The sequence below is a fragment of the Xiphophorus hellerii genome, chromosome 7 (assembly GCF_003331165.1).
Source record: "Xiphophorus hellerii strain 12219 chromosome 7, Xiphophorus_hellerii-4.1, whole genome shotgun sequence".
Taxonomy (NCBI): domain Eukaryota; kingdom Metazoa; phylum Chordata; class Actinopteri; order Cyprinodontiformes; family Poeciliidae; genus Xiphophorus; species Xiphophorus hellerii.
Window position 1 is genome coordinate 27,097,936 of NC_045678.1, and position 15,219 is coordinate 27,113,154.

The following is a 15,219-nucleotide window of genomic DNA, read 5'->3' on the forward strand; positions in this document are numbered from 1 at the left end:
AATGTTTTGTGGATTAAATGTGGATTCCCATAAATGTATTAAATTCAGTATGGTTTAAAGAGAAGTTAACAATTATTTTTGTAGAAAGCAGTAAATCTGGACATGATAAAAGCCTGATGTTATGGAAAAGACATGTAATATTGCTTTTATTGATAAAATGTGGATTTTCTTAAGTGAATTTATTAACTTAGCTTTGTATATTTTATGAAAAGACAGTTAACTTTTTTAATGAAAGAGAATTTCGTCTAGGGACATGGAAATAAAAAGATATGATCATGTGTAGACATACTATTTTGGTAATTTTCTGATGAAATACAGATCAGCTGTATTTTTATTTATTTTTAATTTAAAAATTAATACATTAATTTTTAATGTATTAAAATTAATACATTAATTTTTAAATAAATGTATAAAATTTTCAGTATGGTGTAAAATGGGAGTTAACTTTCCTCTCTCTCTTTTTTTTTTTTTTTTTTTAAAGAAAAGCATTGAATCTACGGACACAATAAAAGCTTGGTGTTATCCCATATGAGCTTGTGTAATCTTGGTAATTTATAAATAAAATATGGATGTTTTAAGATTTAAATGTTTGGGTTTTTTTTCTATTGATAATGTATTTGATCCAGAGACATGCAATTACAAGAATGAATTCATATGTAGAGATGGCTTTCGGAGAAAATGTTGGTAACTTATTGTTGAAATGTGAATTTTTTATGAATTTATCAATTTGGGTCAGTTTTGCAAAATAATATGGGCAATTTTTTATTGGAAAGCTATCGCATATATAGGTAAATAAGGCACTTCCAATCAATTTTATTGGCATTTTCATCACGGAATATGGATTTTATTACTTTTTTCTATAATTTTGGTTTATACTATTTGAAATGGCAAATGGCATTTTTTTGATGCATTACTGTTTCTTTACATGACCACCCATAGGTAAATGCATTGTAATGGCAACACCTTTCAGGAGTAAGCACTGTCCTCAAATTCCCAACTCGACTGATGTGCAAAGAGTCCAAAGGGATCTCAGTGTGGTCAGATTTGCTAGGTTGGGCTTGGAACCACTTGATAACTGCTTGCAGTTTGTTTTATTTTTGAAAGTTTGACTCTCAAAAAACTGTGGAACTTGTCTAGAAAACCCGAGGTCATTCCACTTCCCCATGCTGGAGATTTTAGTTTAACAGTAACAATAAATGAAGTTATCTTAGTCAGGTTAGGGTTAGGCTTCAATTCCCATCTGGGGGTCTTTCTGCACGGAGTTTGCATGTACTCTCAGTGCATGCGTGGGTTCTCTCCGGCTTCCTCCCACAGTCCAAAAACATGACTGTCAGGTTATTTGGTGTCTCTAAATTCTCCCTAGATGTGTGTGTGTGCGTGTGTAGGGTTTTAGGTGCAGGGGGTGCGTGGGTGTGTGTGTGGGTGTGTGTGTGGTGAAATATGGTTCTATATGGTTCATAGCTGCAAGGAAACATATGGAATTGGAAATTTTCGTATCTTTTTTACTCATCAACTTGACTGCCTGGTCAAATTGACCCGAACCGTATGTATGTAAAAAGTAGATGTGTAAAATGAATACATTTTCAATTTATATGTAGAGTGCACCTATTAAGACAAATAGAAAAGGTTTCATGCAAAAAATATTTCCAACTATTCAAAAAAAACTTTAAACTTTAAAACAGGTCAATTTGACCAGCAACATAACAGGAGGGTTAAAAATGTCCTGATTATCCACAAACATCTGAGCAGCGATCTGCAGATCTTCAGGTTGGATTTTTTTTCATCACATCTTGAACTCTGATCCATAAAAACTGTAGAAATTAAGTTTTATGATCAACGAGCACTAAACAATCAGTTCATGAAGTTGACAGTTATGATTCATGAGGATGTGCTACTGCCCCCTGGTGTTGCTTTGCCTTTCCTGCATCATGATATTAAGTTACCTATAATATTATATCTTATCTACAATGTTCTCCCTAAAATCACATTATTTTCAGCCACTTTTCTTTTGGGTGAGGAAAGTGGTCCTCACCTCCTGTCATCAGTTCTCTTTTCTGTTCCTGTTGCTGTAAATAAACTTCTTACTTTAACAGCGTCTGCATTTGTAAATGTTGTCTGATATAACTAACATGACAGTAAGATGTCTGATCTTCATCAATGTGTTAAAGATGCTGCTGACATTAATGTTCCTGTCATTTCTGTCAGTCTTTTCTACAGATCCACCTGGTTCCTCTCACCCTGGACCCGACCTCGTTCTGTTCCATCCCTCCAGCAGAAGGTTCTGATCCACCAGGACAGGAACCCAACACAACCAGAACCGCTTCTTCCCCAAAGCAGTAAGTCTGCTGAACAGTAATCCAGCTCCTTCTCCGTCATTTTTGTTTATTATCTCCTTTTGAACTTCTCAAAATACCGTGAATCTATTTTTTAAATATGATAATATGACTCAGTTTGTGTTGAACCTTTGCTTTGTTTTCATCTGACATTATTACAATAGAGTTGTTCTTGATTCTGAAATTTTTTTTAATCAGGTTAGGTTTCCCTTCTGCTGCTGCTTCTGCTTCTCTTATCACTACAATTTGCGTACCATCTGTCATACGACCTAAACACCAATACTTCAATAATTGATATTTGATCATTTCCACAGTAGAAGGCTGATTCAGCAGATCTCATCTCTCCCTGAAACATTTCTGCCTGTTTTCTCTGAATAACAGAATCCTGACCATCTGTGTGCTGCTGGAGGGGCTCAGAGCATCTGCAATGTGTTCATCACCACCGGCTGAATGAATGAATGAATCATGTGGCATGTTACATGTTTCTCTGCAGAGACTTGGACAGGTCCAACATATGCAACTTCTGCCTGATAGAAAGCATAACTTTGCTAATTTTACGTTTCTGCCAACCTGTCAGGAACATTTATGTGGCCTATTTAAAGAGGAAAATCCTCCACTCACACCAGTCTATCATCATGTTGATCATGTTGGGTTATGTTCAGGATGTTTTATTTGTTCCAACACTTTTCCTCTGACACGAACACATCACCATGCACGGCGAGCTGCAGGCGCTGCAGGTGTCACATGATCCAAACGACTGCCAAACGCCGGTAGGGAGCAGATGGAGCGTTGAGGAGGGCAGTGGGCCCCGACCCTCTGTCACTGGAGGTAAGGCCCTGCCGACTCCTGGAGGCCTTGTTAATGAGCGCCGAGCTTCCTGTTGACATAAGGGCAAAGGTTTGTCTGTAACACCAAGAGAAACAATCTTCTAAAAGTTCCTATAAAACTGGAATCACAGTGAAAAAATTTTAATAAAACTCCTCTGTGATATGAAGGGAAATGTTGAATAAAGCTGAACACTCTTGGTGACGTAAAGGAGGAAGATTCAGAATAATCTGAGATGGAACCAAGACTTCCTGTGAAAACATAAAAGTTCAAAACAAGAAGTAAAACCTGCTGAAACTGGACATTTCTGTTCACGCTGACTGGAAACAAACTTTAAATAAGATTTAAAAAATAAACTGATGAGCAGGAGAGTTAATAAAAAATCCTCAGTCATTAGGTCTTCACTGGTTTCAGGTTCCGACTTAGGCATTTATTTAAAGTCTGCAAAATAACCAAACATTGAAACTGATCTCTAAAATTGATAAATTGATCTCTAGTTGTTGGCAGAAACTGTTTTATTGTTTTATTGACCAGCCCTCTGATAGGGAGTGGTGTATTTCTCCCAGTAGAACCACTGGGAGGAGGCAGAGGACCTAAATTATTTCACAGACTATCTGTCTCATATTATACTGTCAGGATATGGTGACAGTTTTAACAAATATGTAAAAAATATATTGTTTATAAAAGTTACATAGTGCAGCTTTAATGTCCTGAAACTTTTTCACCTTGAACTTGTTTTAGCTGCACAGTTTCCTGCAGGTGAAGCCATTTTGTTGCAAAGTGATGATGACCACATGTCAGTTTGGATGTAACCATTAATAACACAAAATCATATTATTTCCTGTCACATCCATCTTTTTTCATTGTAATCAGTAAACTATTAAGATTGATCAAATGATTTCAGTTGAACTCATTTACTGCCTCACCTGAGCTGATGAATGAATGAATGAACTCAGTCTGTAAAAAACACAGTTAAGGTTATGAATCAATAGATGTGATATAGATTTGATAATAAATGGTGAAACAGGTTTTCTGTGGAATTTAATTCAAACCTTCAATGTGTTGCATCTTAAATCTCTCTTTCATCAGGAAACAGATTGAGAGAATCAAAATCAACAGGTTCATCTCTGGGTCAGAGGTCACATGACCTGCCTGTTAACCACGGAGGTCACATGACCGGTCTGTTGAATACTCGGGTCCTGAGCAGCTGTGGTTTACACACAGCAACATCTGTTCTCAGATTAAAGGACACTTAGTGGGAAATTTGTCCGTCTGAATTAAAAGTGGACTTCAGAAGGATTAGAGCTGAGCTGCAGGTTGATTATCCTGATGTCCAGGAAATAAAACCTTCATCACAGGCTGGAAGCAGCTTCTGTAGCTGCTGTTTGGAGTTAGACAGGCTGAGAGAAAACACAGAGGTCAGAACGTGTGAAAATATGTTATATATAAAAAATAAAACGAATATCGAAGATGATCTTTAAGATCTATTAGTGCCATCAGTTTGGTGGCTGAGCTGAAAATGGAGCAGAGCTGATGGATGACAGAAGGATGGAGGGATTGATCAGGTCTCTGAGGATGAAGGGTTATCCAAATGTCCCGTCAGCCCATCCTGGACAGCAGAGTGGACCGGTTGTGGTGCTGAGGTCACTTCCTGTGGGAGCTGCAGACTGCTGATCTGAGGACAGCTGATCAATCTGCAGGACAGCTGACAGACGGCCTGACTCAGAGATTACACCCCTCCCTAGGAGGTTGGGATGTTTTCCTTAGGAAAAAATTTTGGGAGGTCAGGATTCAGCAGGATGGGAGGCGTGAAGGATGAAGAGGAGAGCCAGGTGACCCTGCTGATCTGAAACAGAAACCTGCAGCTGCCGAGGAAATGTATGACCCAAAAATCAAAGCTGGTTTAACTGAACATTTCAAAGATGAAGTAATTTGTTTCTTCTTTCTTCCTAAGAAATGTTTCCCATTACTGCAAAACAGAAAAACGTCTCTGAACTAATCTGTTCCACCACAAGTTCAGTTTGATATGAAGTGACTGAAATGTTTGTCCTTTCTTCTTATGCAAAGTAGCTCAAGCTCAGGCAGATTTATTTGTGATTGTCTGTCCTAGTCCTAGATTTGCCATGATGGCATTAAGTTCTGGACTTTAACTATACCATAGTCAACTCCATTGACTGTTGTCCTAGTGGAATGATGAACCTCCACCCTAGTTAGCCACATTTATCTTCCCATTAACTGCAACCAGTTTAGCTTTCCTGTCTGAAGAAAAGCATCACCAGTTCATCTGTTGCTGAGTTAGTTTTATTTCTATTCAACATAATATATATTCCTTTAAAAGGGGTAAAACATGTATTTATATTAGAAACAGACCTCTTAGTAACAAACCAGAACCAACTGAAAGGTGAATCCAAACTTGACCAGAACCAAACTCTCAAAATGTTCATATTGACATTCATTGCTCCTGTTTTCCTCTAAACCAGATAACTCATCAGTTTACAGTAGAAGGATAAATTCCTCCGACCATCTGCCTGCACTGACGAAGAGTTGGACGCTGAGAATCAGGGAGCTTTCATTAAGTTCTCCCAGCTTCATTGGAAACCATGAAGGCTAATTTCAGATACCAGTTCCCCTCCTCCTTATTCTTCCTTCTATTCTTCATCTTCTTCCTCCATCAGCAATAACACATCAGCCTGCCTTTAAAACTACTAGCAATTCTTTTTCTAACTGAACAAGGTCTCCAGCAACAAAAAAAAGTCTGCAAATAATAGAATGTCTTGATTAATTATTATGTTTATAAATCACTGATTCCATTTTTATTACAAAAAGTTTATCTTCCTGATCAAAATTCAGATGACCAGAACTTTTAGAACCTCCTAGTTGTGTGTGTGAGTGACCAATCCAGACAAAAGTGAGGCGGCTTTAAGCCTGCAGCAGTCTGACCTCTGAAGCACCTGGTTTAGATCTGAGAGCCACACAAATGTCTCATCACATGCAAACTGCATTCAAATTATCCAGAGACAATATGATTCATTTTTCTTCTATTTGTTATTCTCTGCTGTGGATTGATCAGTCGCCCTCAATCATAAAAGTGTATCAGGATCTATGAAAAATAGGACATATGAGGTAAAAGATATACTGTTGTATAAAGATTTTACAGAGACCAATGCAATCCTGAGTTTTGGTTCTGGATTATTTTTAGGATTTAGAAAGGAACTAATTCTTTATATATGCAAATGTTTTAAAGATAATAAAAAAATTAGGTCTATTCATAAAAACATATCTCAGTTTCACTATTATATGTAGCTCTAAAGTCTTAGAGAGTAAACCTGGAATCTGAAAATCTGGTCTTTATGCTTTTCACAGCAATGAGACATTTGTACTACTGATGGTTTTAAACTTAAATCCACTCAGTTTTAATCCACATATCAGTCGGTGTAACTCAAACTTTGCACTGTGAAATGATGTTATGTTGTAGCTGGTGAGAAGAAACTGTATGATTTGGTGGTAATGTCATCTGTGGCATGTTGGATACATCCATACCATTTTAGATTTTTATTGAAAAAACAATTGAAAAATGTTGCAGAATTTTTCTTTGCATTAATCTTTCATGTAAAATCTCAGTAAGAGACAATGACGTTTATTGTTGTATGTTGTCAGAATCTAAGAGAGTTACAGAAAATCTTTGAAAGATCCATCAGCTTAAAGGACAAAAACAATCCATTTATTATAGAAATAATAAACTGATTATTTCTGTAATAATTTTAAAGAAACTCCTGCTGAGAATTGAAAGTCTGACTCTGACACCTGATTGATTAACCCATTCATTTACTCTTCTGTATCGTTTGTCTTCTCACAATGCTGCTCTGCTCTCTGCTGGACAATCACATTCAATACAATACAGAAAGAAATTTGTTGAATGATTTTCAAACAGAACTCAGTTCTTGGTGATTCAGCATATAAAGATGTTTCCACTTCAGGAATCTGTTCCAGGAACCACAGTAGGTGTCATCTGAACTTCTTTTAAACTATGTAAGTTCACTTCATCTACCTGGGTGAAAACAAAACATTTTATTATGTCAATATTTCACTTACACACACACACACATATATATATATATAGAGAGAGAGAATAGATTTTAAAATCCTGTTGTTAGTTTAGAAATCACTGAACGGTTTAGCACCACAATATATTAAAGATCTGCTGTTGTTATATCAACCTTCCACACCTTCCTGGTCTTCTGGTTCTGGTCTGCTCTGCATCCCCAGAACCAGAACCAAACATGGAGATAGAAGCATTCTATCTCCATGAATGCCATCAGCTGTCCATCAGCTTCTTTGCACCACAAATCTGGAACAAACTTCCAGAAAACTGTAAAACAGCCAAAACACTGAGTTCCTTTAAGTCAAGACTAAAAACCCACCTGTTTAGAATTGCTTTTGAAGCATAATCAATGAAACATTAATCAACAATCTTATGTGTAACGATGGCACTTGACAACTTGTAATGTTTCAATCGTTGACTGTGTGCTCTATGACTTTGTGTTTTTATGATGTAAAGCACTTTGAACTGTCTTGTTGCTGAAAGGTGCTATACAAATAAAATTTGCTTGATTGATATTCTATTCTATTTAAACTCAAAATGCAACAGTTAGATATAAATTTTAGTCTTTGCTCATTCTGGTAAAAGAATTAATGATAAGAATTGAAGTTTGTTCTTCTATCATAATTTTACTCTTTCTGTTTTTTTGATCAAGACCACAAAATTAATCAATTATAGCAAATTTACAAAGATTTACAGTTTTTATAAGTTGGCTCTTGTTCATTCAACTTTACGGCCACAGACCACTCTATAGGAAGATTTGTTCTTTTTCGGCTCTAATGGCCTTTGTTTTAGAATAGATTTATGGGATTGAGGTCCCTGCACATGGGTTGAATTGTCTACCCTCTGCATCCACCTTTTTTATTGACTTCTATGAAAATGAAGTTGCAAAGACTAGTAGATAGGTTTAGCTGAATAAAATGAGGCTTCTATTATAAAGGAAGCCCATAGTGTAGACTGATGCACACTATCTGGGGGAAATCAAAGGCAATACAGAGTTTTACAAGAAGTATAGAGACTGTGTCTCTTTATAGATTATAGACCACACGCAAACAGCTTCCTATATGTGGCATGGTTAAGTTTAACCAGCTCTTGTAGACTTTGAATCTTCAACCAGCAGATCAGCTATGAGCGCAATCTGCAGTTATAAAGGCTCTTAACTATGTTACTGAGACACAGATATAATGAGTTTTCAGGCACCATAAAAGAAAAAGAAGAACATATTAACCACATAATGGCCCATGGCTAAAATACCTTGAGCCCTGATCCCTGAGCTGACTGACTGATTGGATTACAAAACTATTGCATCTTTGAACTCTTTAGATGTTCTATAAATTTTACATCCTGAAAAAAATAACAATTTGTAAGCAGTAAGATGAAAACAAAATGTAAGTAGCATTAAATATGTTTCCAAAAGAGTGAAGATTAATTAGGTTAATCTTTATGGTCTGACTGGCAAAGGCATGTCAGGTGTTTTAACATGCTTACTGGAACAGTGTATCATTTTTTCAACCTACTTCCAGTTGGCAAGCGGGTCTGGAAAGATAACACTTTGTTCATATTTATATTCAAGGCAAAATGTCAGTTGGAAAATAACGTCTCTTATCACATGTCTGTTTTAGTATTTTACTGTTATTTGAAAAAGCAAGTCAGTTTCATTGCAGGTATCTGACATTTTAATGACACAACAACCTTCAGAGAGGCTGTAATGTGCTGCATCATAAACATTTTATCTGCTGTAAAATTACTTACAGTAAAACAGATGAGGTCTGCTGGGAACCTGTGAATAATTGAACAGAATAAAAAGTGCCACCAAGTTATTAATAAAGTTCACATCAGATATGCAATAGCCAAAAGGTCAGTTTGTGTCTTCTTCCCAATATCAGACATATTACCAGTTTTTCTTCACAGCAGATTATTTAATTTGCCCACCCTGTTAGGGTGCAGAATAGGAGCAGAACTCAAGAAAATATAACATATATTGTAAACTTAAAAATCTAGAAAGGCTTCATGTAAAGAATATTAGTTTGGATATTGGCTGATTTCAAGTCTAACCCACATGTGATTTCTGTCCTCTTCATTAAGAAGAGGACAGAAATCACACCTCTTGAAACAAAGAAATCCCTCTTCTTTATGGAAGATTCAAACCTGTTGAGTATTGGACCAGAGAGTCTGACCCAGCTCTCCAGTAGTAAGTATATTTAATTTGGGTGTGGCAAGCCAAAGACGGATTCCCCAGGTCCTGAAGCAGGCATGAGGGAAATCGGAGCCACAGACATCCAAAGGCCCAAGACTAAAGGAAAACATAAACTCATGCTGAATTTAGTTGAAGTATTTTAATTAATGCCCCTACAAACTATTATTTAGTCTCTCATTGTTTCTTGTGGCCTAGCACTTAAAGTTAATATTAACTGGATAATTTTCTGGGCTCAGTAAACTATCAAGCTCTCTTAACAGACATTCTACTCAAGACCTTTAGCTTGCAAACTTTACTATCATCTTCTTATCATACTGAGCTAAAAACCACCAGTTCATGCTACTTGAACGCTAAGCAACAAAAAGTGCTGAATTCACAGCTTGAAGTATTAAAGTGAACCCTTTTTAAGAGAGAATGCTATTATATAATTATATATAGTTAATATACAAAATTATTATTACCAGTGTTCACTTTATGTTTAATTTTTTTCTGATTTCTTTTTAGGAGGAGAGATTGTTGCAAAGTCAGTGACTGATGGAGACAGTTTAGATTCCTTAGATTGCCTTGTTTCAATCTGTGTTTTTTATGATTAAAACTAAACTTGACTTTGTAACAGGAGCAAATTATAATTATTATGCTCAGAATAAAAGAACTAAACATATTTAACTTGAACTGATGTGGATTCTATTTAATGTTACATGATCTAGACCTGTTCATCTTGAAAGCACCTTGAGGACATCATTTTGGAAATCACAATTGAAAAATTTAATTTACTTCGATCCATGTGGGTACACTTTGTGTTTTATCTCATGTTGATATAAAACAAAGTAAAAAAAACTCAAATGAAAGGATGTTTTTATAAACAGGGTCAGTACAGTATGATTTCACACAAATAGGAATCCACAAATCCATGAAATACTCAAGGATTAAAACTACACATTTAACAATCTGCAACTAATCTTTGCTTTAGATTATATAACATTCATTTTATTTATCAAGTTTCATGCAAGTAATATTGTTTAACATAAAATATATTTAGGATATAGTTGTGCCAAGTTCTTAAATGTGATGATGGCCCACAATTTCAGAGCAAAAATAGATACAAGATAAAAGGTCAGAACAATACAAATACACATACATACGTAACACACAGTACAAAAACACATTGATCTTCTGCACTCAATGAATTTCTTGGATCTTGATGATTTTAATTCCTCATAAAATCGAGTTCGATTGATGATTTTAGGTCAGAATCTATGTCAATGCCTTCTGCAGTCATTTCTGTGAAGCCAAACTTAATATTCAGTTTGAGTTCACGACTCAGACCTCGCTTAGTGTTTGGAGAGTACAGACAGAAGTAGCCAATTTTCTCTACTCCTTCTTCATCCACATACTTTGGACTCCTGTTTTTTGTGCAGTAGAAGTTGTAGTTCATCATCTTCATATCTGCTTGAGTGGGATATAAGCTGAAGGATCTGGTTTCATCCCAACCCACATCCTCACCAGAGTCCACCAGTTTCATGAAAATATCCCTGCACCACTCACCATCTTTGTTGGTGAATTTTTTTTCTGCCTTGTGTTTGAAATTGTTAAACCTTCGAGATACTCTGATTCCGTATGTGAAGGCACTTTTACGAGATGCCACCAAGTGTGGATTTCTCCCAAACTCTACAGCTCCTCTGAGGATTGCTTCCTGTGGCCTAATTGGACACAGAACTTTACATTTATTCCCAAAACTATCATTGACATGTTTTCGCAGAATCTTGCTGTCAGCATAGCCTCCTACTAATAGAATGTATTCAACATTTATCCCTTTTGTAAATATTTCTTTGAGACTCTGAGTGATGCCTTGCAGACTTTCTACAAAGAAAGAGCTCAGTTTCTGTTTAGTGATGACAATAGATCCATCGTCCCAGAATGCTCCTTCCACTCCTTCGAAGAATTGCTCCATTTCTTTCTTTTTCTTAGCGATATCTCCAAGTTTCAAAGGACAGGAAATCTCTGCATCGTCATCTTGTCTTTTGAAAACTGTGAAATCATACATCATTTTCTTAACATTGTTGGGATGTTTTTCTTCAAATTCATCCCAGACGCCATCAGAGAATATTTTTCTTAGAAACTCTTTACATTTTCTGTCCACAGTTTCTCCTCCCAGATTGTTCCCAGAGGCCTTGTGCAACTCCTTTAAGGCTCCTCCTTTTAGAACTTCATGAACAGTAATGTCAATGGTTCCTCCTAGAACACATACAGAGCCAAAGATTACTAAGGACTGGCTTGAATCAACTAAGCCAAAAACTAACCTCAGGTATTTTTCAAAGTATTTAAAAATACCAATGACTTAAGAATGAATTAAATTTTTCTCTTTTTATGTATATATGATCACTTTTAGTCATGTTGTGACTAAAACCAAACTATTTTCATTTTACAAAACTGAAGGTCATTGTTTAAGGTATTAAACAATGACTGACACACTTAGACTGACACAGTCTAAGTGTGTCAGTCTAAGTGACTGACACAATCTAAGTCAGTCAGATTGTGACTGACTTAGCGCTGTCAGTCACAATCTTGCACATAATTTTGAAATTATGTGCAATACAACAGTAAATAAATACAAATAAATATTTCTAAAGTCATTGAGTACCTCCACAGTCAACAACAACATATTGTGTCCCTGGAGAATGGTCTAGTGTTTCTTTTCCTTGGTGTTCTGCTATGAAACCATTGGCTGGCAACTTCTTACACCAAACAGATGCTGCTTCTGGTTCCAGTGCAATGACAAGATTTTCTTGATTTATTTCTGTTACAATGCCTGCCTGGGATATAAATAAATATAGTATTAGAAAATATGTTTCCCAATTAAATGTTAAAGATGCAGTATGTAACTTTTATAAAAATAAATATTTACATATTTGTTGAAACTGTCATCATGTGACAGTATGGTATGAAACAGATAATCAGTGAAAAATTTAGCTCCTCTGCCTTATCCATGTGCTCCCAGTGCTAGAACTATAAACAGCCAATCAGAGCCAGGAGGTGGGTCTTATCGCTGTCAGTCACAATCTTGTGTGGTGCTGCTCATCCTCCCTCCCCCTTCTCCCTACTCTGTGCTATGCTGTAGCTATAGCATACCCTGTTGTGAATGCTCAGGCTACTTAGCAATGCAGATAAATGGCTTTCCTGTAATAGTAAGTTGCTTCTCGGCCATTAGCACTTTTAGCAGCAAAACAAATGAGTTTTACTGGCAATTCTAAAACCCTCCGCCTGGCTCTGATTGGTTGTTTTTGGCCAGGAGTGGTGTATTTCTTTAGAATGCAATATCACCACAAGGATGAGGTGGAGGAGATCAAACCTTTCAAACATTATCTGTAGCATATTGTCACGATATAGTGACAGTTTTAACAAATATGTAAAAAAACATATTCTTTATAAAAAATTGCATGCAGCAGCTTTAAAAAGTTTTTCAATAAAATACCTGCATTGCAGATTCTCTCATGAACTGTTTAGCTGAATGATCCCAGATGGCTGGAACAGTCAGTAACCAGGTGAAGTCACGAGCTGTGAACTTTTTACCAGCTGCACTTTTATTGATGGTTTCCAGTGCATCATCTTTCAAGAATCTGAGAGCTTCTGTAAAAACCTTTAGGGCTGTTAATTCCTTCCCATTGGCTGCTTTGATTTTCAGATCCCTGTTGCAGCTCTGGACATTAAAAGACATGTTTGGAGCTGAATCTTCCTGCTTACAACATGCAAAGCAAAATTGAATAGCAACTGCATGCAGCAACAATAACAAAATATTGTATATGCTGTTTGTATCCCGATTCATTATTGCATCATCATACACCATTACATCAGAAGACATAAAATATGATTCACTTACTTTACCGTAGAGAGACATCTTAAACCTGTCAAAAAAGAAACAATCTTTGGCGCGTTTTGCCTTCATTCTAAAATATTCAGTTTGAGCTTTATAACCAAAGCTGAGAAATTCTTCCTTCTCACTGAGGAGGATGCATGTAGGACTCTTTGGAGTCTGTTGACCAACATCTGCTCCCCACATTTTTATGTGGATATCACTCTCAGCCTCTCTGGTAGTCAAGCTGAAGGCATGTCCACTAAATGCAGTTCCAAAATCTATAGCTATGATAAAAGAGTCCCCCATTTCAGAGCGATTCAAAGTACTTGGTAAAATGGCCACGAACTCAGAAGTCACAGTACCTTTATTAGCTCTAAAGGAGGTGGAGTCAACAAGATCTCCAACTAAGCCTCAATACCTAATCGGACATAAACAAGGTGTGCCACTCAACACACTCAGTGAGGACCAGGCTGCAAGAGAGGAAACATGATCCTTCACAGAGACAATTAAAAGGTAAAAAACCCCCACAAAACTTTCCGTTAAGCAGAGATTAGCCAAAAATGATTTAATAATCTATTGTTATAATTTAGATTACTGATTACACTTAATAGCAACTAAGCTTTACTCCATAACTAGTTTGTTTGTTAAATGTTAAAACATTATTGTCAGTTAGACCTTATCATTTTTTTACAGGCAAATTTCTCAGTGAACCACATATGGAACTGACCTTAGACTTTAATCATAAAGTGTTCTATTGAAGGATTTGATTGCCTAGACGTGTCTGCTTTTACAGTGACAACTGTAGGTTTAAATGGAGAAACCCAACAAACAGGCGTTTTCTCTTAGCTTCTTGTGAATTGTTTATAAGTGATTTCTCCTTCATGATAGCTAATTCTGTAGTATCAATAAAGTTTAATTAGTGCACATTCTAAATTATTATTTATTTATATTAGCTAATAAATATAGATTGTAGAAAGTATTTTACGTGTTTATCATTCACTAACACACACTCAGCTATCTTATTATATGTTTGCAGGACTTTTCCTCAGCAGTCATTACACAAGCTTAGGAATGAGCGGACCACACCGAATACAAACAATCTCAGGCGACAGAGACATGGGTTCATTTTCTTCCAAAACACATTTGGGAAATCACATTAGGTAAGTAAAAAAGAACCCACCCTCCAAACTCTAACTAACCCTACAATGTATCACGTTAGTGCCAGGGTTTAAATGCCAGTCACATTGACAAATTAGACATAAGAAGCTCAAACTAGGATACTGGCTCTCATCTCCGGCATCATTGCTTCGGGCTCAGTCTATAGTGTAATGGTATTTATTGCCATCAACAGAATCATTTGAAACATAAATATGTCACTTGTTTCTATTTTATGGACTAGACTCAGGTTTTTCTCTCTAGCAATGAACATTTCTTATTTGTAAAGTTACAAAGAAATTCTTGAATATTTCAGAAGCAGAGCTCATTCTTGGTGGCACTAAAAACATCCTTTCTCAATCCAATGGTTTTCTCCTCCCATTTAACATTTCCATGTTTTCTATTTCTCAGATCAAGAGTCTGGGTGTCATCCTCAAAAGCACACTTACCTTCCAGTCCTATCAATAATCACGTTCAATCTGCCTTCTTCCCATTGTATAATGTAAATTGTCTCCACCCCGCTCTTATCTTATTGCCACCCTTGTTCACAGCTTTGTGACTGTCTCTCCACTGCCCCCTGATTTATGAAACATCACCTCTCTCTCCCTGTTTAAATCTGGTCTGAAAACATCTTCTTAGATTAGCCTGTTCTTTTAAGTTTATGATAATGTCAAATTTAGAAGCAGTTTTCAAAAGAAGTTTTAATATTGAAGGGAAATCCCAGTTATCAACATGGCCCTATGTATCACATGAATTA

At 36.3% G+C, this 15,219-nt stretch overlaps 2 protein-coding genes across 2 annotated transcripts in view; one reads left to right on the forward strand and one right to left on the reverse strand.

Annotated features, from left to right (window-relative positions):
- The window catches only part of LOC116723457 (heat shock 70 kDa protein 12A-like), a 131,278-nt gene that overhangs the window by 17,088 nt on the left and 98,971 nt on the right, over nt 1-15,219 (forward strand). The window lies entirely within an intron of this gene.
- On the reverse strand, nt 10,518-13,613 carry LOC116723470 (heat shock 70 kDa protein 12A-like). The gene is made up of 4 exons (XM_032568448.1): nt 13,332-13,613; nt 12,927-13,151; nt 12,096-12,267; nt 10,518-11,689 (listed from the first exon to the last, which is right to left on the reverse strand). Exons 1-4 carry the CDS (start codon nt 13,611-13,613, stop codon nt 10,662-10,664), a joined length of 1,707 nt encoding a protein of 568 aa, XP_032424339.1. The 3' UTR covers nt 10,518-10,661.